The sequence below is a fragment of the Hemiscyllium ocellatum genome, chromosome 17 (genome assembly GCF_020745735.1).
Source record: "Hemiscyllium ocellatum isolate sHemOce1 chromosome 17, sHemOce1.pat.X.cur, whole genome shotgun sequence".
NCBI classification, from domain to species: Eukaryota; Metazoa; Chordata; class Chondrichthyes; order Orectolobiformes; family Hemiscylliidae; genus Hemiscyllium; species Hemiscyllium ocellatum.
The window spans coordinates 52392540-52418986 of record NC_083417.1 but is presented as its reverse complement, the minus strand read 5'-3'; the positions used below and the strand labels follow the sequence as shown (position 1 = coordinate 52418986).

Genomic DNA, 26447 nt, shown 5'->3' with positions numbered 1-26447 from the left:
ACTTTTGGCCCATTTCCTTTAATATCTTAGATTGATCTTTCTCAGCTTTAAAATTAACAACTGATCCTGCATCTACTACAGTTTGTGGAAGAGTTCCAAACATGAATCACTTAGGTGTAGAAGTGCTTTTTAACATCTCTCCTAAATGGTCTTCGGCCTTTATTTTCAGATTATGCTCCCTAGTTCCAGAATCCCCAACCAGTGGACATAGTTTATCTTTATTTATCTTTGTTTTTCTAATATCTCAAAAGTTTTGATCAGATCAGCCCTTAACCATTGAAATTCTAGAGAAAGCAGGCTTAATTTGTACAATTGTTCTACTTAGCTCAATTCATGAAATCCAAGTATCATTTTTATTTCAAAAACAGAAGTTGCTGGAAAAACTCAGCGAGTCTGGCAGCATCTGCAAAGAGAAGTCAAAGTTAACGTTTTGGGTCCGGTGACCCTTCCTCAGAACAGTTTCTGCCAGACCTACTGAAGTTTTTCCAGTAAATTCTGTTTTGGCTTCTGATTTACAACATCCGCACTTCTTTTATTTTATCATTGTTGTAACCCTACACTGTATTGCTTCTGAAGCCAATATATCCCTAAGATGTGGTGCCCAGATCTGCTCTCAGTACTCCATGGGATCTAACCAGGGTTTTGAACAACTGCAGCATACCTTCTGCATTCTTATACTCAAGTCCTCTAGATATAAAAGCCAACATTCTAGTAGCTTTCCTGGATTATTCTCTGTAACGGTTTGTCACATTTTAAAGATTTACACACCCGAACCCCAAGTCTGATTGAATATCTACTGTATTTAACTTTGTACCATCTAGAAAATACCCTGGTCTACTCTTTTCTTTGGTCCAAAATGGACAACATTACACTTGCTTATATTACATTTTCAGTTAACATAAAATTACAATGAGACATTGATAGACTACCATCTACACTGTCTGCAACATCACCTTACCTTGTGTCATCAACAAATTTGATTATATGACTTCCTGTGCCATTATCCAAGTCATTAATAATGCAAATAATTGAGACCCTAACAGATCCTTGTAGGACTCTACTGGTCACATCCTACCTAATCATTATCCCTACTTTGTCACCTGCGAGCCCACCAATTCCCAACCTGGTTAGTAAATTGCCCTCAATACCATGGTCTTCTACCTTAGCTAACAGTTCTTTTCTAGGACTGGATCAAATGCCCTCTGGAAGTCCATATAAACAACACTCATACACATTTCCCTGTCCACAATCTTAGTCATCTCTTTAAAAAATTCAAAGAAGTTTGCAGGCATGACCTATTAACCCTGAATCCATGCTGGCTTTCCATGATTAAATGAAAATTTAAGGTGCTCAGTAATCCCATCCTCGATTATAGACTCCAACAATTTCCCCATCGCCGATATGAAGCAACTAGGTTTGTAATTCCCTGGTTTTCTCTTTCACCATTAAAATTTAAAATATAGTCTTAAACCCATTTTCTCTCGGTCAAACCAGACACAAAATTCAATTACATTGTGATCATTGGTCCTCAGTGCCATGACTGAGTTCATTAATTAATCCTGTTTCAGTATGCAAGTATAGTAGAGCTGGCTGGTTCTGAATGTGTTGTTCTAAGAAACTACCTTGAAAGAATCACCTGAGTGACTTTTTACCCCTACTATTTTTCATCTCCATCCAGACCATTTTGACATTCTGATCTCCTAAAATAATCTCCAAATATTGTACAAATGCACTCTTATCCAGTTTTCTTGAATATCATAGCTCCCTTAATATGCAAGGCCCAAACAGTATCATCCTGTAGCCACATTTCTGTAATGGCTATTAGATCATGTTTGCATTCATGTGGTTAATCTGCAGAGATTGAGATCTGTTAGTTTAGCACAGCTTAAACATCCATAATGAGATGTCCTACTTTGTATAAATATTCAATACTTAAAAACCTAATGAGCAATCCTCATGCTTGTTCTCAGCAATACCTGTCCTTTGTTATCTGAACTGTTATGACTCCCGTTGGGGAATTATGAACCAAAGTATCCAAATTTACCGAATAACCCAGATGAAAATTACAAGATTTCACTTACTGCACTTCTCCCTTAAGGAGAATCAGTAGCAACACAAATTAAACATGAATTAACAGACAAGTGATTCTGCAAACAAAAAAGGTAAATTGCTAGGTAATACAATAACTATATGCTTTACACAGCCGCAAGTATTCCTATTAAGCAACCATGGCATGGTGTAGGTACATGCTGTTTTTTGTCTACACAGGATATGCCATCAGTCCTATCTAAAGGATGCTTTCTCCAGGTTTCATTTGCATTGTTACTATCAGCAAGGGACAAGTCCACAAATTCTTTCATAATGGTGTAGGTCTCGAGAATTTAGTTTCAACCAACTGACCAATAACATTCAGTTTGTGCTTTGCGCAGTTTGGATAAAACACCCAGTTCTTTAAATGCAAGTTATTCTAACAGCTTTCCTTGCTTTGGACTATTTTAGAGACCAAAAAAATTGTAGATGCTGGAATCCAAGGTAAACAGGCAAGAGGGTGGAAGAATATAGCACACCAGGCAGCATCAGGAGGTGCAGAAGATAACGTTTCAGGTGTAACCCTTCTTCAGGGTGTGGGTGTGGGGGGAGCTGCAGATAAAGGAGGTGGAGGTGGCAGTGGCAGGGGCAGGGTACTGAAGTGAGGAGAGGTGAAGACAGATAGAGGGTGCCCTGATTGGTCAATGGCAGGGAGCAGTGGAAGGGAGGGGGAGGAGCTGGGAAGGGAGTCCGGGGATGGGGTTGGAGGATATTTAAAATTGGAGAACTCAACATCGAGACCTCCAACTGTTGGGTGCCCAGGTGAAAGATATGGTGTTTTTCTTCCAATAGGAGCTGTGGTTTATTTTGGCAATGGAGGAGGTCAAGGTGGAGTTGTGGATAGTGACGAAGGATGTTGTAGGTTACAGAGAGACATAGATAAGCTGCAGAGCTGGGCTGAGAGGTGGCAAATGGAGTTTAATGCGGACAAGTGTAAGGTGATTCACTTTGGTCAGAGTAACCAAAGCACTGGGCTAATGGTAAGATTCTTGGTAGTGTAGATGAGCAGAGAGATCTCTGTGTTCATGTACACAGATCCTTGAAAGTTGCCACCCAGGTTGACAGGATTGTTAAGGCGGCATACAGTGTTTTAGCTTTAATTCAGAGAGGGATCGAGTTCCGGAACCATGAGGTTATGCTGCAGCTGTACAAAATTCTAGTGAGGCTGCACTTGGAGGATTGTGTACAGTTCTGGTCACTGCATTATAAGAAGGATGTGGAAGCTTTGGAAAGGGTGCAGAGGAGATTTACTGTGATGTTGCCTGGTATGGAGGAAAGGTCTTACAAGGAAAGGCTGAGGGACTTGAGGCGGTTTTCATTAGAGAGAAGAAGGTTGAGAGATGACTTAATAGAGACATATAAGATAATCAGAGGGTTAGACAGGGTGAAGAGGGACAGCCTTTTTCCAAGTATGGTGATGGCAAGCATGAGAGGGCATAGCTTTAAATTCAGGGGTGATAGATATAGGACAGATGTCAGAGGTAGTTTCTTTACTCAGAGTAGTAAGGAATGTTTTGCCTGCAATGGTAGTAGATTCGCTAACTTTAAGTACATTTAAGTCGTCATTGGACAAGCATATGGAATAGTGTAGGTTAGATGGGCTTCAGATTGGTATGACAGGTCGGCGCAACATTGAGGGCCGAAGGGCCTGTACTGCGCTGTAATGTTCTATGTTCTAGGTAAGGATTGTTTGGAGGTGAGGGGATTGGTGTACCATCAGGTTTTGCATCTTTTCTGGGTGAAGGGGAAAGGTATCCGGGTGTTCGGTGGCAGGGGTGGTATGAACCAAAGACCATCAGAAGGAACGGTCCTTGCAGAAGGCAGAGAGGGGTGGGGAGGGGCAAGATGTTCTTGGTGGCGAGGTCTATTTGAGTTGACGGAAGTGTTTGAGGCTGGGAGGTGAGGACAAAGGGGTCACTGTCTTTATTGTTTTGAGGGGGGTTTAGAATAGTGGAACAGGGAATGGAGGTGGTGTGCCAGAGGCTGTCTGGATGGCAGCTGAATGGGTCTACTGAAGAGGAAGATGCTGGAGATCGGCATTGTAGGGTATGGACGTGTACAAGGACTGCACATCCATACTGAAGAGAAAGCGCAGTGGGCCTGGGAACCGGAAGTTGCTGAAGATATTGAGGGCATGCAGTCATTAAGCCACCTAACCCCTCTCTGCCTTCCACAAGGACCATTCCCTCTGACAGTCCTTGGTTCACGCCACCCTCGCCACCAAACCCCCAGATACCTTCCCCTGAAACCAAAAAGATACAAAACCTGCCAGTACACCAATCCCATCAGCTCCATCCCAGGCTCCAAACAGTCCTTCCAGGTGAGACAGAGGTTCACCTGCTTCTCTTCCACCTTTGTTTACTGCATCAGGTGCTCCTGATGTGGTCTTCTTTACATCGAGGAAACTGAATGTAAACAGGGAATGGCTCACTGAACATCGCAGTGGGTCCACAGGACCTCCCACTGACCACCCATTTCAATTCCCCCAACCACTCCCTTTCCGACATGACCATCCTTGGCCTCCACCACTGCCAAAATAAACCACAGCTCTTACTGGAGGAATAACACCATATCTCTTACCTGAGCACCCTACAGCCTGAAGGTCTCAACACTGGGTTCTCCAATTTCAAATAACCTCCTTCTCCATCCCCAGCTCCTCCCCCTCCCTTCCACTGCTCCTTGCCACCAACCGGATTCATTTCTCCCACTGACCAACCAGGTCGTATCCTCTACTTGTCTTCACCTATCCCCATTTCACCACCCTGCTCCCACTACCGCCTTTAATCGGCAGCTCCCCACACTGACCTCCAGTCCTGAAGAAGGGTTACACCTGAGACGTCAACTTCTGCACCTCCGGATGCTGCCTGGTTTGCTCTTCTTCTAACCTCCTGCCTGTCTACTTTAGACCATTTTAGGCCCATTTAAACAGTACATGCAAACACTTCTGTATTTGTATGCAGATTGTCTTTTGCTTCCAGCTCTTCTTTGTGTCTGGTTGGCAGCCATAACTTAGTTTGTGCATGGACCAGTATTTGTTACTGTTCAATAAAGTTACAATTGATTCAAACTCTTAGGTCCTTTTCCAACATTCAAAACAATCAGATTCCTTCAAAAGTGTTTCTTATTGTATTGCTTTCAAGCAAAAGAGCACCACAATAAGCCACTGCAATGGTTAAATTATTCAAGATGGAGAAAATATTTTTTTACCTGTTCTAGATCATTTGGATTCACATAAATATTTTCTGGCTTGATATCAGCATGTACATATTCATTTGTATGAATATACTCAAGCACATCAATCTGGTGAAGATAAGAAATCAACATGTTAACTAATGTCTAAGACTGAACCCAAACTAGAAATATGTATTTTCACTAACACTCACCATTCGGTAAGATAGTTGAAGTATTGCTTTATCAGACAAGGGTTTCTTAGTTTTATCAAGAATTGAATGTAGACTGTTACCCAAATTTGGGAATACAAGAAACCTACAAAACAAAACATCTGACAGTTAAAATGACATCCAAGTGATAAGCCCAATACAGTATTCGTATGTATAACAAAACAGAAGCTAATGGAGACAAATAAGATCTATTAAATTGGTGTAACATCCTGAAAGGATGCAAATGACCATCCTACTTCCATGTAACACTACCTAGGTTGAAGGGTGCTCATCTGACATTCACAAAACTTTTAAGAATGGGTATATGGCTCCTGTTCTCCACAGTGCAGATACAAAGTCAAAGTCAATACAGACACCAGAAGATTCCAGTATCCAAAGCATCCATCCTTTGGTCATTGATCAATATCTGCAAAATATCATTTTAGTCTCCAACCCTGAAATGGAAAATGCCCAACTGGCAATTTGGAGATCTCAATGCCAAAACACCTATAATCTAAAAGTTTCAGTGGCTCAACAGTAACAAACAAGAGCAAATGCAAGTCACTACAGCTGACACCATCTTTAACTTTGTCAGCTTAAGTGACATTGACACTAGGGTTGATTAAATCTCAACTTCAGCATTACTCAGCCAACAAAAGAACAGTTCACTAACTCAAACAGAACTCTACCAATCTCAGCCACACAGTGTAAATTTCTGTATCACTGATTCACAATATCCACGTGTCAATTAAGGAAACCTCCATAATTTGACAAAGTAGCTGCTCAGTGTCAGCAATACGTTTGTCAAGCAAAAATGTGTTTAATTGCATAACTAACACATTGACACAAGAAACACTTGGGTCTGAAAAGTTTCTAATGTGGAGAGACCACAAAAGCAAAATAGATGTTGAATCCAGGAAATTGCTACTGCACAGGGGCAAGAAACAGGAGGTGAAGCAACTTACATATTGAGATTCCTTAGGACAATGAAGGAGGCCAAAGGCAGAAAGAACTGAGTGGGACTGGTGCACAGAATTCAAAAGGCAGGCAACTGGAAGCTTGGGATCATCTTGTGGGCTAATTGGAGGTTTTCAGCTGACTAATCATCTGGGCTGTTTCATTTCCCAAAAATAAAGGAGACTGCTTTGTCAACAGTGAATAATAAATACTGTATTAAATTAATTACAAGCAAGTCACTGTTTCGTACAGAAGGACTGTTTCAGATCTTGGAGGGTGAAGAAGAGGGGGTGGGTAAAAAGACAGGTGTTGTTTGAAGGAGATGATGTTGGGAAATTGAGGAATATATTACAGATGGAATAGTCTTTGCAAAAGCTGAAAAGGGAAAAGGTAAGATTTGCCAATATTTAAATGAAAGAGCACAGGAAGAGGGCTCCCATTTAATCATTTTTGAAAGATGTTCCCATAAGTGCCAAAGATGGCAAACTTAAATTTGTTGTAAAATTTAGTTTCACACTACACTGAATCTGAACTTCTATGAACTTCTTAAATCTGTTTATGTCAGATTAGGATCAGAATCTACGATAATAGTGGCCCATTTGTAACAATATACAGATGGCTATTGAACCAAACTCCTGTTCACTTCAGCTACAAGCTCCAAGTCCAATCTCTTTATGCGGTTCCCTTCTAAATCTACTGGCCATATGACGGAGTTTTGCGTTTTTGCTCTGCTCTTTACCTAATCCAACCTGAATTCCAAGAACTTGGACCTTCATTCTTGCTCTTGAATGGCTGTGATTGCTCAATAGGATTTTAACTCCTATATGGATTTATTTTGCTGTAACATGGTTAAAAACCTGTTTGCACATTTAATTCAGTTACCAAACTTAGCTGTTTTTATGCACCAGCAATCTAACAATTGCAAAATACTGGAGGTACTCCAACTGCATTGATATTGACTTAATTCTTGTTGAATATGGAGAATAGAAGGCATCACAAGATTATTAACCTGAACACTGAAGCAGCTAAACTAACACATTGTGTAAATAATGAAATTTTCACAAATTGATGTCTCTAATATTGATTCAGCTCTCTCAAATTAAGTGGAGCATAATTCCTCTAAACCAATAGTCTGACAAAATCATTATTTGTTAAAAAGGTTGTCAGGCACAGAAGAGATTAATGGGATTATAAATAAAGTCTAGTAGCTATAAAGAGTTTAAGCGGGAAGAAAAATATTCTCTGGCCCTTCAGGACCATCACAGAATTTTACAGCATAGAAACAGACCCTTCGTTCCAATTCGTCCATGCCCAGATATTCTAAATTAATGAAGTCCCATTTGCCAGCATTTGACCCATATCCCTCTCAACCTCTCCCAAACCTGCATGCTTCCAGATGACGATTAAAAGGTGTAATTGTACCAGCCTCTATCACCTCCTCTGGCAGCTCATTTCAGACACGCATCTGTGTGAAAACGTTGCTCCATAGGCCCCCACTAAAACTTTCCCCCTCTCACATTAAACCAATGCATTCCTACCCTGAGAAAAAGACCTTGGCTATTCACCCTATGATTGTCATGATTATATAAACCGTTGTTCCAGAGAAAATAGCCACAGTCTATTCAGCTGCTCCCTATCGTTCAAACCTTCAACCTCAGCAACATCCTTATAAATATTTTTTCTGAACCCTTTCAAGTTTAACAACCTCTAGTGACCAGAATTGAATGCAGTATTCCAAAAGTGCTCTAACCAACACCACAACATAATATCCCAACTCCTACACTGAATGCACTGACCAATAAAGGCAAGTTGACCAAACATCTTCATACCATTTACCTGTAACTCCACCTTCCAGGAAATATGAACCTGCACCCCAAGGTCTGTTTGGCAACATTCCTCAGGACTCTTCCATTAAGTGTGTAAGTCCTCCCCTGATTTGCCTTAAAATGCATCATCATCTGCCACTCATAATAGCCTTCTTTGCTGTCCACTACACCACCAATTTTGGTGTTAACTGCAAACTTACTAACCATTCCTTCTATATTCACATTCAAAATTATTTATATAAAATGCCAAAAAGCAGTAGACCAAGCACCACTCCTTGCAGCAAATGGCTTGTCACAAACCTCCAATCTGAAAACAACCTTCCACTGCCACCCTCTCTCTCCTACTTTCAAGATAATTTTGTATCCAGTTAAAGAAATACCTTTTTTTTTCTGAACCACACACTCATGCACTAACCTGTAAATATTTTCATGGAATCCAAAGCCAACACATGTCGGTATTCCCAGAAATTTCATCATATGAGACTTCAGCCATTTGTCCACTATTTAAAAAAATAAACTCATCACTAATTCAAATTGAATTTATTGGCAAAACAAAATACCACTTTTTTCAAAGGGAGGTATCTATCAAGCACATTTACAATATAATTAACAAAAAAATTAACAATAAATTACTTGATTCTTTTTAAAATCTGTAAGTTACTTGAACTGCTGTTCTAAAGATGACTATGCATTTTGAGTAGTTAATCTAAGTTTCACAATATTTTCAAAGCAAAACATTTAGCATAATTTTTTTTAAAAATCAACAATTAAATTGCACAATTGTGTGAAATTGTATGCTATGGTCAGATAACTTCCATTGTGTGAAAAATCCCCACACAAGCTTTCTTGATCAAGAAGTGAAGATATTCAGACATGCTGTCCTGAATGGCGAAGCAGGTGCAAGAAGCCATATGGTCTACTCTTGCTCATAATCGTCATGTTCAACCTACTTGATGAAAAACTAAAATTCTGTGCTAATTGTGAAGTTTCAGCAACTTATGGACCAACATATCTGTTTAACAGTGCTATTACTAAATAGGATACTTAGTGGTGAAACAGTTCTGTTTGACATTATCTATAGCAATTCAAAGAGGAAATTTCATGTAGGAATACATCTCATAATTGAAATAAAACAAATCGCTTATTCTGCATGTTTCTGTTCAGCCGTAAAACATTACAACTCTAGCAGTTCTTGTGCTTATATTTAACAAACAAAGACTACATGAAATAATACTTTGCTGGGTACTGACTGTAAATTAAACTTGGCTTTTGTATGAAAGAGATTGGAAATTTAAGGTTGAAAGACAGCATGACGACCCCAGCTGATGGCAATGCTGGACAGGTCAGATTCCACAAAGAAACACTTGGTTATTGCAATTGTTAGTTTGAAACATATTCACATGAACCTGCAAATGCTACCACTCGGACACAAGTTTACCACACAAGTGGAAAAGATAACCACACACACACACACACACACACACACACACACACACATTTAGAAAGATCTTAACATAAACAGAAAAACAAGGTTTTAATTTGTTCTCCACTCTTTTTATGAATACTCAATTCCAGAGCTTAATTTGTACTTAAGTGATTCCTCCTAATTGATTTTCCTTGAACAGAGGAAGCAATTCATGATTCCTTTCTCAGTCCACTGACATGAAGATTTCATAATCATAATGATCCAAACTCTCAATTCTTGAAGACTTCTGCACAAACTCTCCTGGCTTGGAAACTCCACGACTAATAATACTTGGCTTGGACAATGGGTTCCCGCAAACTAAAATTTTGATGATTCTGCTAAGAGAAACATACGTTTCTTTTGAACAGAGATCACAAACCTACCGTTCTGAAGGTCAAGACTAAACTGGTGAGTTTCTGATCTGGCGTAAATTCAGTTGCATAAACATCCCACCCACTATCAACGTGGGTTCTTCCATTCTCTCGAATGTACACATGCTTTCTTAGATCGATGCACTTAGATCACTGTTCCAAATGACCTTCTGACCAGATTTTTAAAAAATCTTCACCGAGCTGACACACATCCATCTGCCTACTTTAAAATCCTAAACACCAAATATCATATTATACACTTTTCATCATTATAGCTATATTCTATGGTAGCTCAAAACCCTACACACAATCAAAATGACAGAGTTAGTGAAGCCAAGCAAACGATCATGGTTGTATTATGGAAATGAGACATGGATAAATATCCTAGCATTCTAATCAATTCTCATTAGGGGTAATTCGGGAATATTTAGGAGGTTAACAGACAGAGTACAGTCTATGGTGGAATAAGTTAGATGTAGTTAATACCAAGATTTTTCCATTTCATTCTTTTTGATTTTTATGTAATTCATTTGTTGACCATGTACCCTGTAAAAACATTCTTTTTTAAAATGACAGCCGCACAAGTGCCATTTACCTTTACTTTGCTTTGCAGCACGTTGGAGAAAGTTTTGTTCGTTAAAAATTCTGCCATCCTTTGCATCCTGAAAATATATTTAGATACATGGTACCATTATCATATTAATACAAATCATATTATAGATGTTAAGTCTAAAAACTCAAGCAGATTACAACTTACCACTTTAACAACATATTTGCATGGTTGTGAATGACCAGCCCCTTGTTGTGCTGCAAAGGTAAGACATTTTGTGAATAATCAAAATAATAATTATTATTTTATCAGCAACAATTTTGTCCTTAACCCAACCAGGAGAATTGTAAATTCCAACAACTAGCATTTATAGAGGGCCCTTAGCATCATAGAACAGGGCAGCATGGTGGCATCAGGGCAGCACAGTGGTTAGCACTGCTGCCTCACAGCGCCAGAGACCCGGGTTCACTGTCTGTGTGAAGTTTGCACATTCTCCCCGTGTCTGCGTGGGTTTCCTCCGGGTGTTCCGGTTTCCTCCCACAGTCCAAAAATATGCAGGTTAGGTGAATTGGCCATGTTAAATTCCCTGTAGTGTTAGGGGCAGGGGTAAATATAGGGGACTGGGTCTGGGCGAGTTGCGCTTCGGAGGGTCGCTGTGGACTTGTTGAGCCGAAGGGCCCGTTTCCACACTAAGTAATCTAATCTAATCTAAATTCGAAAGGCACCTTTCAGGAAAGTTATTAACCAGAATTTGTCACCAAGCCAATTGCAACAAGGACAAAGCCCCATTGGTCCTCACCTTCCACCTGACCAACCTCTGGATACATTACATCATCCTCCTTCATTTCTGCTACTTACTGACTCCATCACTAGGGATATATTTCCCTCCCCACCCCTATCTGTATTCCCAGAGAGACTTTTCCCTCTGCGACTCCCTTGTTAGGTCCATGCACCCCCATCAACCCACCCTCCACTTCCAGCACCTTGCCCCAGTCACCACAAGTAGTGCAAAACCAGCGCCCACACCTCTCCCCTCATCTCTGTCCAAGGCCCCAAAGGATCCTTTCACAACTGACAGAGATTTACCTGTACTTCCACACACCTCGTCTACTGTGTCTGTTGCTCTCTATGTTGCCTCCTCTACATTGAGTCATTGTGAAAACGTTTCAGAGAACATCTCTGGGACACACGCACCAAATAACCCCATTTGTCCAAACACTTCAATTTCCCCTCCTACCCCGCCAAGGATATGCAAGTCCTGGGCTGTCTCCACCGCCAAACTCTAGCCACCCGATTCCTGGAGGAAAAAAAATGCCTCATCTTCCAGCTTGGGACTCTCCAACCACATGGGATCAATGTGGATTTCATCAGTTTCCACAAATCCTCTCCCCCCCCATCTTATCCCAGATCCAACCTTCCAACTCGGCACTGCCCCCTTGACCTGTCCATCTTCCTTCCACCTATCCACTCCACCCTCCTCTCAAATCTATCACCTTCATCTACTTATCACATTTTCAGCTACCTTCCCCCCCAACCCCAAACCCCCTTCCATTTATCTCTCAACGCCCTTGAGCCACACCCTCATTCCAAATGAAGAGCTCATGCGGAAGTTGAGGCTGAAAGTAAAAATAAAATATGGCTGAAGGCACCAATTGGTTTGAGACAGGGGCATAGGTAGATGATGCTCTGAGAAAACAAACAAACATTTTTGGAGAATGTGGCACTGAAGCTCAATGCAGGTTTAACAGGGCACCTGGACTGAAACAGTCTAATCCAGCTTCACAAATATCAGGGATAGGTATGGAATTGATGACTAGAGGGAGACACTGGCAGAGGCTTAAAACAATCCATTAGGTTTGAGTCAAGCAGTTCTAGTACAGCTACCTGACTGATATATATCGACAAAGCAGAAGATACAGCTTGACCACAAAAAGCATGGCAAAATCTAATTTTGGCAATTACTATTCAATCAGCCTACTCTCAAAAGATACAGAGAGGTGTTATCAAAAATGTTTTAACGCAGTTCTTACACATCAGTAATTTATTGGTTGACACTCAGTTTGGAACTCCTTGTCACCACATCTTAATACAGTCTTTCCTCAAATGTGGCAAAAGAGCTGAATTTCAAAGGAAAAATGACTGCCTGCAAAATCATAGTATGTAAATGAATGTTGCATCAAGGAGCCATAGCAAAATTGAATCCATTTGAAACAAAGGAAAACATTAATGTTAAATATCAATCTAGCCACTGTAAAGAAAAATAACTGATTGTTGGAGGCACTACAATCTCATCGCCAAGACAATGCTGCAACAGGTCCTCAGTGTCCTAGATCCAATCTTCTTCAGTTTCTTTGATGATGTTTCATCATAAAGTCAAAAGAGGAATTGTTCACTAACAACTGCAAACTGTGCAGTTCCATTTGCAACTCCTCAGTTAATGAAGCATTCCATTTCTGTAGCAAGACCTGGACAAACATCCATACATGGGCTGATTTGCCACTAAGTAAAATTTACACCGCATATGGCAGGCAAAATCCTTCACCAAGAAGACATCTAACTACCTACCCTTGATATTGAATAGCATTACCATGATTGGTGGGGATGAAACAAATCACCTGACAGCGACCAATTAGGTGAAATCTAATCGGACTAGCCACAGAAATACAGTGATTACAAAAGTAGGCATGGGCTTAGGCAAGCTGTAGCATATAACTCGCCTTCTGACTCCAAGGCCTTTCCATCTTTTCATCATTAAAGCCTGGAACAAGAATGCAGTTGCCTGGATTTGTGCAGCTCCAAGACCATCAGCTAGGACAAAGGAATCTGCTTGACTTGCAGTTCACCATCAATGCAAAGTGGTAACAGTATCTGTGTGCAGTGGAGCAACTTATCAAGGTTCCTCCAACAGCAACTCCAAGACCTTGCATTCTAACATCGAAAAAGACAATGGGAGCAGGCAATGTGCCACCTTTTGAAGGCATTTGGCATTGGGCAATAAAAGCTAGTCTTGCCAGCCACATTCATGAAATGAACAACAAAAAAAAGCAATTTTATTTTTGCATTTCAAAGTTTCTATTACTATAGGATTTATAATAATATGACATTGCTCAGTGACAGGCAATTGGTCATTTTAAGAAAGATTGCTGTTATTACTGGCTGTTACAGCTTTAGAAAAATATATTTTAGTAAAACAAGATTATAATTTTATTTGAATTAGAAATTAAATGCACTTTAGTCTGCCACTTTCTTCACAGATCATTAAATGAACATTTAAAAAGATGTAATAAAAAGATACTTTACAGCAAAAGATTTTCAAGTAACCACAATGTTCCACACCAGAAAAGCCCAAAAAATATCCTTGCACATTTAACAAGAATCATGGTGATATCTTTAGCCTAGAAATATAATACCGACATTAAAAACATTCGAGCTATATAAAGTACTCAATTACAAAAACTGAAAAAACCTGGCTTTAATACTTTGAAGTGCCATGAAATAAACTGCAAAACACAGTCTTATTGTTATCTAGAATAAATTCCAATTATTAGTCTGCAAATACACGGTGAAAATACCTGAATAAAGCAATCCAGATTCACTGTCACTTGGAGTGAGGAGCTCAACAAGCTTCCATTTCTTACTGTTCTGATCAGTCAGGACGGTTTGTTCTGGAATTGGTTCCAATGGATTGATTTTCTGGCGCTTTCCTTTGACATTTCTCGACGCTAAACAAGGAACAACATTTATTTAGCCCAGCACTGTTTATTTTTGATGGCTGTGTCTGAACTTGAAATATGACAGTCCATTTTCAGAGCAGTTTGAAGAGAGGACATAACTGTACTATACAGATGTTGAGATTTCATACACTACTACTTCCATACACAGGAGTATGAAAACGCAAAGGGCTACGAAGTGCTCCAAAGTTGCTGTCCTCCAATACACTAAAGAAATGTATTCTTTATGTATGTTAAAATTGACACAGCTGGGACTTGAAAACCCATCAAAATTCAGACCCAGCAAAAAAAAAGCCAAGACTCTGGAAATTATTTTTTCTGGTACTGCATAGAATGCTCTTTTTCGCTGTTTCATTATAAATTAATTGCAACAAATGCCTGGTTAGAGGCCTTCCTTCGGCATGCAAAACTGGTATCGAAAATGACCTTAGGCAAATAAAGTTAAATCAATAGTTTCCAAATTCTGGTGTTTCATATTGATTTTAAACAAAACCATTTGATTGGATCTCTTCCACGATGAGAACTTACCAGGTGAAAGTTTTGTAGGAGAACTTTGAAAGCTTGTTTCCAGTTCTCGTTTTTTCTTTGGAGAAGCTAACTCCCTTTTGGGGTGGATTATTTTCACAGGAGTGCGCTTTGTTTTGGGTGCCTCTGCATTGGGCACAGTCTGAGCTGAAAGCACAATGAAAATGTAACCAGTTTAAAGTCTACAGCATAACATTACAAATTGCAAGTATCCTTTAACACTTAAACTTTAAAATATTAACAACCAAGTAGCTCAAGTCACAAAGTGCTCAATTTGTACCAGTGCTTGCCACTGAAATCAAGGCAAATAAACTTGCTTCTCTAACTCTACAAAGTTCCAACAGGAAGATAAATATTTATTTCAACACATAATGGAGTTGGAGGCACACAATGCCAATTATCAACAACTAACTAACAACTGTATTTACAACGTGGCAAAATGTGTCAATGCACATTTCAGAAGGAAAGAGACTCAAAACAGGAAAACTTTGAGAGAAGGCAGCCAGGATTTTTCACCTATTCTCAGCTGTTCTTGAGAAGGTACTGGTGAGCTACTTTCTTGAACTGCTGCACTCCATTTGGTGTGGGTACACTTAATGCTGTTTGGCAGGATTCAGAGTTCCAGGGTTTTGAATACATTTTTCACTGGGTCAAATTAAGGATGGTGGGAGTCTTACTTCCAACATGAAGGTAGCATTCCCATGCAGCTGTCACCCTTATCCTTCCAGATGATAGAATTCATTCCAAGCCATAACCACTAAGGAATCTTTTCTGCACAACATCTTGCAGATGGTCAGTATCTGCATTGTGTGCCATCAGTGATATAGACAGTGAATGATTAGAGATTTGCCTTATATTAATTTATGGACTTTATGATGGAGGGAAGCTGATTAACGAAGCAGATGAAAACAGTTGGGCCTTGGACACCACTGAGGAATTCCTGAGGTTCTACAAACCTGGGTGGCCAACCTTCAACAACCACAACCATCTTCCTTTGTCAGGTTGTAAGTTTGCTTGTTGAACTGGTAGGTTTGTTCTCAAATGTTTCGTTACCATGCTAGGTAAAATGTCTGAGAACAAACCTAGCAGCTCAGCGAGTCAACTTACAACCTGAACCTCAACCTGAGCTATAAATCTTCTCATACATCGCAATCTTCCTTTGTACTTGATGTGACTCCAAATACTCCAATGTGTTCCCCAAATCCTATTTACTCTAGCTTTGTTAAAGCACTGTGATGCTACATTCAGCCATATGCGGCCTTGATGTCAAGGGCGGTCACTTTCACTTCACATCTGAAGTTCAGATCTTTTTGTCCATATTGGACAAGACCACAATGGGGTCAAGAGCTGACTAGCTCTGTCAGAATCAAAACTGTGTGTTAGTGAACACGTTATTATGAAGCAGGTGCTGCTTGATAGAACTTATCATTGATGGGGCTATCACTTTGCTAATGATTAAGAGTCAACTTAACGGATGATAATTGGTGCGTTTTATCTGTCCTGCTTTTGCGTGCACAGGACAGAACAGGATAATTCCCCATGCTGATGGGTAGATGCCAATGTTTCAGCTGTGCTAGAACAGGCTGGCTAAGGACGCAGCAGGTTCTTGAGCATGTCTTTAGCTCTAGCTGGAATGTTACCACAGCCCACTTTTGCCGACCCAGTGCCTCCAGCTATTTTGTGATATCATGTGGAGTGGATCAAATTAGCTGAAGAGTGGCACGTGTGATGATGATTCCTGGATGATAGATCATTTGCTCAGAACTTCTGGCTAAAATTTGCAGCAAATACTCCAGCTTCATCTTTTGCACTGATGTACTGGGCTCTTCCACTTTTGAGGACAAGGCTATCTATGGAGCCTCCACTACTGGCAAGTTGGTTAATTATCCACCAATATTCATGTCTGGTAGGGGTGCAGAGGTTAGACAGAGTCATCAGTTGTGGAATTGGTTACTCTGTTTAGCACTTGTTGCTAATGCCATTTGGTATGCAAGTTGTTCTATTTTATAGAATCAACAGGTTGACAACTCATTTTTAGGTTTGCCTGGCGTTGCTCATGGCATGTGCTCCTGCACATTTAATTTAAGCTGGGGTCAGGGTGAGTAAAATGAACAGCAATTGTAGAAAATGGTACTTTTTAATCCATCTCAGATATGACAAGTGAGAAAATCTTAACCAGAGGAATAGACATTTAAAAAGTTATTTATGTGGATGTTTTTTTTCCTATGGTATAAAATGAATCACTATTGGTTGATAGGCAACAAAACCAAAGTTGAACTTGGGATCTCATTGTTCGCAATCAATTAATCTCTAACTTTAGATAGAGGGGCCATGGAGAAATTAATAAAACCCAAACCTGGAGATGCTGTTGACTGCACAGAAACAGGCTGCACTTCTTCCTCAGTCTCTTCTCTAGGAATCTTGAAACCACAAGATGGGCAAAAATTAAAAGTAGCTTCTATCTTCTGGCCACACTCTGGACAGAATTTAAAGATCATTCTGAAAAAATTAGATAAGGACAGATTAGATTCACATTTCCTAGACAGGATTATCTGGATCAGTAAGATGCAAAAGCACACTGCAATAGGCTTCAAGCTTAAATAGGGGAGGAGAAGGAGGAAGGGGATTACCAAAATTTTTTTTTATAATTTGGGTAAATTTATCATTTCAGATCCAAGTGGTACCCCCCTCATTTTTTAAATTATGCCTCCCCAACCAAAGCAAACATCTTACTTGCATCTACCCTCTCTATCCCCTGAAGCACATTGTAAATTTCAATGACATCACACTTCTCATTCTTTGAAACTTCAGAGAGTACGTTCCAGTTTGCCCAATCTCTCTTCACAGGACAGTACCACCATCCTGGAAACAAATTTGGCACTTCCTCTATGGCAATATCTTTTCTGAAATAAGTAGACCAAAACTGTACAACCTTCTAGATGTGGTCTAACCAATGTCACATACAATTGAAGCAAGACTTCTCTACACTTGTACTTTCATCCTCTTGCAATAAAGGTTTCATTAGCCTTTCTAACAGTTTGTTGCACCTGCATGATAGCCTTCAGTGACTCGCTGACAAGGACACCTAGCTGTCTTTGCACATCTATAGTTTTCAATCTCAATTATAAAATACTCTGCATGTTTCACCTTCCAAAGTAATAACCTCAGATTTATCCACTTTATATTGTATCTGCCATTTTCTAGTGTAGACAAAATACTTATCAGTACTTTGCCTCCAGTTGTTCAAAATAACTACTGACAATTTAGACTTGGACCAAATGTAATATTTCCTAATTTATGCATAATGAAGAACTAAATAATTGCCTAACAGAAAAGAGTGGAATAGATGGGCGATTCCTGCAGTGGCAAGCTACGAATAGTGGAGTACTCATTTATCCACTTTATATTTTATCTGCCAAGTTCTAACCTATTCATTAAACCTGTACAAATCCTCTTAAAGCTCCTTCTCTCTTCCTCACAACACACTCCTGCTTAGCTTTTCACTATCCATAAATTAGGAAATATTACATTTGGTCCAAGTCTAAATTGTCAATATTTATTTGAACAACTGGAGGCAAAATACTGATCCTTGCAGTACTCCACTTGTTGCTGCATGACAATGCAAGAATCACCCATTTATTCCACTTGTTTCCATATGTTAGCCAATTATTACCTGCTTTTCCATCTGCGTTAATCGTTCTAACCAACCTCCTGTAGGGGTCTTTAATCAGAAGTCCTCTGCAAATTTAAGAATACTATGTACATCACCCTCCTTTATCAAAATCAATTAGCAAAATAGAACAGTGTTAACATTTGGCCGTCGTATACATGTTACAATAGTTAACTTAATTATAATTATCCAAGATCTTGTACAACAATGACTTTGACTTAAGTATTTTGTCAGTATCAATGACAAATCAAAATTCAGCATCAGCCTTGGGCTTAAATGTGCTAAGTAATATTTATGGTCTCAACTGTCAGAAAATGACCAACTCAAACAAGAGATAATCTAACAAACTCTCCCTTAAACTTATAGGCACTGTCATTATTAAATTTTACATGGACAACATCCTGAGAGTTATGATTAATCAAAAACTGAACAGGACCAGCCAGCTGAATATAACTAGGAATATTCCCAGCTTCTATAACTAGAAGCTGGGAATTCTACAATGGGCAACTCCCAAGACCTATCCACCATATACAGAGTACAAGTCAATAGTGTGCTGAAATACTCTCCACTTGTATGACAGTATACAGCTACGAACTGTTTGGCATCATCTAGGACAAAACAGCCTGTTTGATTGGCAACCTATCCATGACCTTCAATATTCAGCTAGTTTACCACTGATGCACAGAAGAAGCAATGTGTCACAGCCACAATTTACATGGAAACAACTCACCCAGGCTTCTTGAATTGTAACTTACTTACCCATCACCTCTACAACTTTGGAGGACAAGGGCAAAAGATGCATGGGTACACTACCACTTGCAAGCTTCCCTCTAAGTCAAACACTATCCTGACTGGAATCGTATTGCCCTTCCTTCATAAATCGCTGGCTCATAATCCTGGAACACCTTTCCAAACAGAAGTTTGGGTATCCTTATGTCCGAAGGATTACAGCAGTTTAAAAAAAGGCAGTACATCAGGGATGGACAATGAATGCAGATCTAGACAATAACTCACCTATTCCATGAAGAAATATAAAAATGAACAGAGATAATATAGAAAATATAGCCTAACAACATTACCATAAAATAATCAAGGCCTTTTGCAGAATGGATGCTGTTCACAGAGCAATTTAGAGATCACAGCAGCAGCTTTTAACGGCAAGTACAGATACAGTTACACCATTTAAAAGATATCTGGATGGGTTCATGAATAGGAAAGATTTAGAGGGACATGGGCCAAATGTAGACAGGTGAAACTAGTTTAGGTTGGAAACATGGCTGGTATGGACCGGTTGACTGAAGAGTCTGTTTCCATGCTGTATGACTGACGAGTCTGTTTCCATGCTGTATGACTGACTATATACAAAAGTAAGGGTAAAAAATGAGGTCTGCAGATGCTGGAGATCATAGTTGAAAATGTGTTGCTGGTTAAAGCACAGCAGGTCAGGCAGCATCCAAGGAATAGGAAATTCGACGTTTCGGGCATAAGCCCTTCATCAGGAATGAGATGAAGGGCTTATGCCCAAAACGTCGAATTTCCTATTCCTTGGATGCTGCCTGACCTGCTGTGCTTTAACCAGCAACACATTTTCAACTATATACAAAAGTAGCCGTTCAAGAAGAGAATTAAGAATGCATGTGAAGGGGTCCACGAAATTGGAGGCACAGGATGCCCAAGCTGAGATATAATGCAAAAATCAAGATTGTTGTGCTTGTTCTTTTTTGAGAGTTTGAATTCATTTCTAGATGTAAAGGGGTGCTCATGACATATGCATTTCAGGTTTAAGACCATGCCAAATGCATACTGAACGCATTAGAAAATGTTATAAGTGCTCAGGAAGTATATAGAGTAGGCACTTCATATTCATCTATAAGTATTTGATGCATATGTCGTCACTTGAGCTCAATGCTCTAGTTGGTGTCCTCTCAAACATGCACAGTTGAAAAGTGTTCAGCAGGAAGATGTTCCATCAATACTATTTAGAAGGGGTAATCAACAAATTTCAGATAAGCTGTTGAGTATTTTGTACCAACTGTTGGTATATTGTAGCAGCGTTTGGTGCTTTCTAGAGTTCTGTGAAGTTATGAAAGTCTTGATATGGCAGGTGCATAGGTGAGAGTGTGAAAGTGAGAGAAAAGAAAGATAGACTAGGGTGTTCAGGAGTCAAGTGTGTGGTGCTGGTAATGCCCAGCAGGTCAGGCAGCATCTGGGAAGAATCGACGTTTCAGGCAAAAGCCCTTCAATGCCTGACCTGCTGTGCTTTTCCAGCACCACATTCTCGACTCTGATCTCCAGCATTTGCAGTCCTCACTTTTTCCAGAGTGTTCACGAAACAATTCTCTAGCTGAATCTTGGCAAAAAAAAAAGTGTGCTTGGGTCATTTGCCCTTCAGTGAAAGATCCTTAATGAAACTTATGACCCAGTGAAGATTGAAATGCAACTGGATCGCAGGATGAGTACTCATTTCTGAAAGGTAGAATCTGCACATGGTCAGTCACTGGGAATGAGTAGCTTGCAACCAGGGCGGGTGAGGAGGATAAGACATGTCTGCCTCCTGCAGGGAAAGATTCTACACGTGTTATACTACAGAGAACCATGACAAGCACTTTAATGGGATAGGCTAAAACACAAATATTGTGTGCATTGGCAGGCATGTACGAAAACCTGCGTACACTATCAAGGAACATAGAGTACTGATCCTAAAGGCCAACCTTTCCAATGTGAAAATGGTAGCCAACTTCATGAGTATTCTTGAGGATCCAACATCAGCTAACAGTCAATGTCTCCATTTCCGTGACAGCATAATGCCACAGATTGGATTTTTATTTCAGCAGAAACTCAGGCACTTGTCACACAAGGTCATTTTGACATCATTATTGTTATGACACAGCAATGAACCTTTCTGTTAATTAAACCAAACACCCAAAAAACCAAACAACCAAACACCTAATCTCATAATCTGTTAAAATGACTGGCAGAGAACTCAAATTCCACTAAACAAAATATCAATTTATTTAACTCTAAAAATGAACATTAAACGACAACCATTCACAAGTACAAGCCCCCTTTCTCTTAACTGCTTATTATCTGCCTCCAACTCTAACAATATGCTGTTCCAATAAAACATATTAAAATTACTTCAGCTTAATTTCAAAACCACACAGCTGCTGTCATCTTCAGTGACTGTCTTCTTCCTGTTGGAGATCTCCCTGGGTTGTCCTTTTTTTCCCCCACTGTGAATGTTGCACAGTAAAAGGTACCTTTAGTAGAGAGTGTTTCTTAATTTCTGTGACTCTTTTGATGACAGTTGCTTTCTCTCCAATTTTCAAAATGTTTACATTTTTATATCCCCAAAATCAGATAGCCTCCTTGGTTCAATGTTGGCAAAACAATAAATTCAAACTTGATTGAGCTGAGATGTCACTTTCTTTATTTATAAAAGCTTGAGTTATCTTAGGAATGTGACTTGAAAGAAGTACTAGAACCTGCAACCCATTCTAAAAAGTGAAAGACTTAAAAGCAATCTAGGTTTGTCCAATATATGGTATCAGTTTGCATGATTGGCTCAGTTGCATAGTTGTCCTATGATTCTGCCCCACTAGCCTCCTGATGAAGGAACAGCACCCTAAAAGCTAGTGTTTCCAAATAAACCTGTTGGACTATAGCCTGATGTTGAGAGATTTTTAAGTTTGCACACCCGGCACCTCATCAAGACTTTCCAAGACAGCATGTTGTCAAAAACGGACATTTCTGGACAATTTGAACTCTAAACATATAGTTATTAGATGCTTGGGTTCCTTAGTTTATAATGCAGATCTGGAAAAGCACAGCAGGTCAGGCAGCACTACTCTAACCTGGGCTTGACATGTACGCTCAAACCATCAGAAAATAAATAAATTCCAGATTCATCAGCCAAACCCACAAGGTAGAGCAAAACATCACCCGTTCACAACGCAATGCCGACCGGGCTCTCAAAACGAACAGATAAAGGAGGAGCCATTGTCATTCAGAATAGAACAGATTACTCACAATTCTAGTTTCTGTGGAACATTCTTTCCTCTCTTAATACCCAAGACCTTTGTGCTGATCTATATGTAAATGTATACCAACGAATTAATGAGATGTATTGCATACTTCATGAAGTGTACACATGGACTTAAGTTGCTGGATGGACATCTATCATGTGGTATTGACATTCTTACTGAAGATATACATTATGCTGCAGTACAATATTACGAGCCCAAAAACAACTGCAAATCAGGCTTTTAGAGCCATAAACATTCCATCAAATATGTACCATATACCCCAGACTTATCTGTCTTATATTAACACATGGTTGTCTTAGATTCCCAAAAGATTAAATCTGAATCTTCAAGTGTGATTTTTTATAAAAGAAGCCATGTTTTTGGACTCCTTGCATGTCATACTATTACTGGAAATATATCCATACTACACCAGGATTCGTGGATCAAAATAAAATAGAACAGATTACTGCAAGGAAGTGTACCGACAACTGAACAACCAGGAACACTACAGGCAACTACCAGCTGATCCGACCAAAGAACACACCTGTGAATTATACACACTGATCAGAACTTTGGGCCCAGTCCTTCAGAGTTCCCTATGCGCCCTCATCCCACATACTTCTCATGTAGGTGACTTCTACTGCTCTCCAAAAAGGTACAGAAAGCCAACACACCTGGACGTGCCATCGTGTCGGGCAATGGGATCTTATGTGAGAATCGCTCCGACTATGTGGAAGGCATTTTGAAACCTATTGTACAGGGGATCTCCATCTTCTGTCACGACACTAAGGATTTCTTACAGAAACTCAGCAACCACGGACCAGTCGAACCGGGAACATTCTTCATCACAGCGGACGTTTCCGTACTCTACGCCAGCATTCCCCACAATGATGGCATCGCGGCAACCGCCTCAGTACTCAACACCAACAACTGCCAATCTCCAAACACCATCCTACAACTCATCCGCTTTATCTTCGGTCACAACGTCTTCACCTTTGACAACCAGTTCTTCATCCAGATACATGGAACAGCCATGGGGACCAAATTTGCACCCCAATATGCCAACATTTTCATGCACAGGTTCGAACAAGACTTCTTCCCTATGCAGGATTTCCAACCAACATTATCCAACGTACATTGACGACATTTTCTTCCTCTGGATCCATGGTGAAGAGTCACTGATAAAACTACAGAGTGACATCAACAAGTTTCATCCCACCATCAAACTCACCATGGACTACTCTTGACTATCTGTCTCATTCTTGGACACATGCATCTCCATCAAGGATGGACACCTCAGCACCACACTCTACCGCAAACCCACAGATAACCTCACAATGCTACACTTCTCCAGTTTCCACCCAAAACATATTAAAACAGCCATCTCCTATGGACAAGCCCTATGCATACACCAGATCTGCTCAGATGAGGAGGAACTTGACAGACACCTGGAAGTACTCAGGGATGCTCTCACAAGAACGCCAACTCATCGACCGCCAGTTCCAACGTGCCACAGCAAGGGATCATAATGACCTCCTCAGGAGACAGACACGTGCTACAACCGACAGGGTACCCTTCGTTGTTCAGTATTTCCCAGGAGCTGAAAAACTATGCCATGTTCTTCATGACCTGCAACACTATCAATGTGGATGGGCACCTCACCAAGACCTTCCCCACACCTTCACTATTTGCCTTTAAGCAACTGCCAAACCTCAACAGATCATTGTTTGCAGAAAGCTGCCCGGCTCTCAGGAAAACTCCGTATAACCCTGTCATGGTAGGCGCTGCAAGACGTGTCAGAGTGTGGACATAGATACCACCATTACTCGTGGGCTCACCTCCCACCTTGTACATGGCAGGTACTCATGTGACTCAGCCAACATTGTCTACCTTATACGTTGCAAGCAAGGATGCCTGGAGGCATGGTACATTGGAGAAACTGAGCAAAGGCTACGACAACAGATGAATGGGCACCGCACAACAATCAACAGACAGGAGGGTTCCCTCCCAGTTGGGGAACACTGCAGAGGCCCAGGACATTCGACCTCGGACCTTTGGGTGACCATCCTCCAAGGCGGACTTTGAGACAGGCAGCAGTGAAAAGTGGTCGAGTGGAGGCTGATAGCCAAGTTCGGTACCCATAGAGAGGACCTCAACCAGGACCTTGGGTTTGTGTCACATTACAGGTGACCACCATTGCACTATACACACACACACACACTCCTATACACAGACACCCACATACACCCCCTCAAAGACTTAAGACACTCTGCACTCACTACACACACACACACACACTTTCTCACACTCACAACCCCTAACCCAGACAGACACACACACACAAAGACCCACATGCACACATATTTTGTGGGGTGAATTTGTATTTGCAGGGTTACATTGTACTTTGCTCAAAAACTGCATGCATTCATGTAAAACTCCATTATCCCACTTTTTAGATTAGAATCAATCTAAACATCATGGCATAGACAGAGAACACAGGGGGCTAACACCTTCAACATATTGTCTCGCTATCACCATTGTTAACAGCTAACCTGAGAATACAACTTTTTTAAAAAAGGTTTTGTGATTTACACATGAAAGTGAAACTATCATAGTATTCTAACAGATGAAAGGCTTAACAATCAATTTTCCAATGTATAATTTCAGTTACTTCACACTGTAAATTTTTGCTATAAATTCTGTGTTGGGATTGAGCCCTCCACTACCACCTGAAGGAGCGATGCTCCGAAAGCTAGTGTGCTTCCAATTAGACCTGTTGGACTATAACCTGGTGTTGTGTGATTTTTAACTTTGTACTCTAACCTAGACTCTGATCTCCAGCATCTGCAGTCCTCACTTCCACCTATAACAGATCTGGCAGAGTCCCGGCTTCTTTCCTTAGAGTTCTGAAAGTGAAAAGTAAAGCCAAAAAAAATTCTCTCTTCAATAAAGAGGCGGGAAACGGTGGAACGAGGATAAACAGGATCGCTTTACTGAGGTTTTCTGGATCCCTGCAAATGGGATGACCGACTGGGGCTCCCTCCCAATGGATCAAGCCCAGCGCCAGGCTTCAGTGACACTAGGCCACAGCAAAGCGTTGCGAGCTCGGTTAACGGACCAACCGAGGCTGAAGGGGCGGGCGAGGGGCAGTAACGACCACGATCGATCGGTCGCTCACTCACTTACCTACCTGATAACACAGCCTTCCTCAGCGCGGCTGGCTACACGGCCTATCCGAGTCGGTGTGCGGAGCGGTAAGCGGCGCAGGCTGTACCTCAGGCGCTGGGCGGAGCTGCCCACCCAGCGGCGGGTGCACGAGACACTGTCACGCTCCAGGTTTGCGCGTGAAGCGGGCTCTGTGTCTCCCCGCCCCCTGCCCATCCTCGCGAGCGCGCTCCGTCATCAACCGTCCCCGCGGTGTGCGCGTGGGGGTGGGGCCGGGGGACGGTTTACTTTCAAACCCAGGCCGAGGTCATCAACCGTGCAAACTCAGTGCCCACGCCTCACACAAAACAAAGTTTTTATGGAACTGACGATCCGGCGAGTTACGAATGTTTACAGAAAACAGCCCATGCTGGGATCACAGCGGGTCTGGCAGCATCCACGGGGGGGGGGGGGGGGAGGGAGGAGGGAGAGAGAGAGAGAGCGAGCAAGCCAACATTTGGAGTTCACATGGCTCTTCATCTTCAGTCTAGAAGGACACCATTTATGCTACAGTTTGGGAGGGGTGGTAGAGAAAAGATTTTAGTAGGTTGCATTAAAGTGGTCGGATTGTGAGAATGGCAGGACAACGGCATAGACTTGAAATGACACTTGAGCGGGATGGGGAAGGCAGGTCATGATCACAAGCTGAAAGAAA

The 26447-nt window shown here is 40.9% G+C and overlaps 1 protein-coding gene across 3 annotated transcripts in view; it reads right to left on the bottom strand.

The window, feature by feature from the left end:
• Positions 1-25984, bottom strand: part of vrk3 (VRK serine/threonine kinase 3) — a 43430-nt gene extending 17446 nt beyond the window's left edge. For 2 of the 3 annotated variants that reach the window (XM_060838164.1, XM_060838166.1), the window contains exons 1-9: positions 25779-25984; positions 17250-17392; positions 14897-15040; positions 14210-14359; positions 10845-10894; positions 10683-10749; positions 8667-8751; positions 5472-5574; positions 5296-5388 (exon numbers count right to left, since the gene is read on the bottom strand). In XM_060838164.1, coding sequence (XP_060694147.1) covers positions 5296-5388; positions 5472-5574; positions 8667-8751; positions 10683-10749; positions 10845-10894; positions 14210-14359; positions 14897-15040; positions 17250-17392; positions 25779-25969 — 1026 coding nt within the window. In that variant the 5' untranslated portion in view covers positions 25970-25984. Of the gene's footprint in view, positions 1-5295; positions 5389-5471; positions 5575-8666; positions 8752-10682; positions 10750-10844; positions 10895-14209; positions 14360-14896; positions 15041-17249; positions 17393-25774 lie in introns of all 3 variants that reach the window. The other variant, XM_060838165.1, reaches the window with a different exon arrangement.
• Positions 25985-26447: the final 463 nt, after the last annotated feature.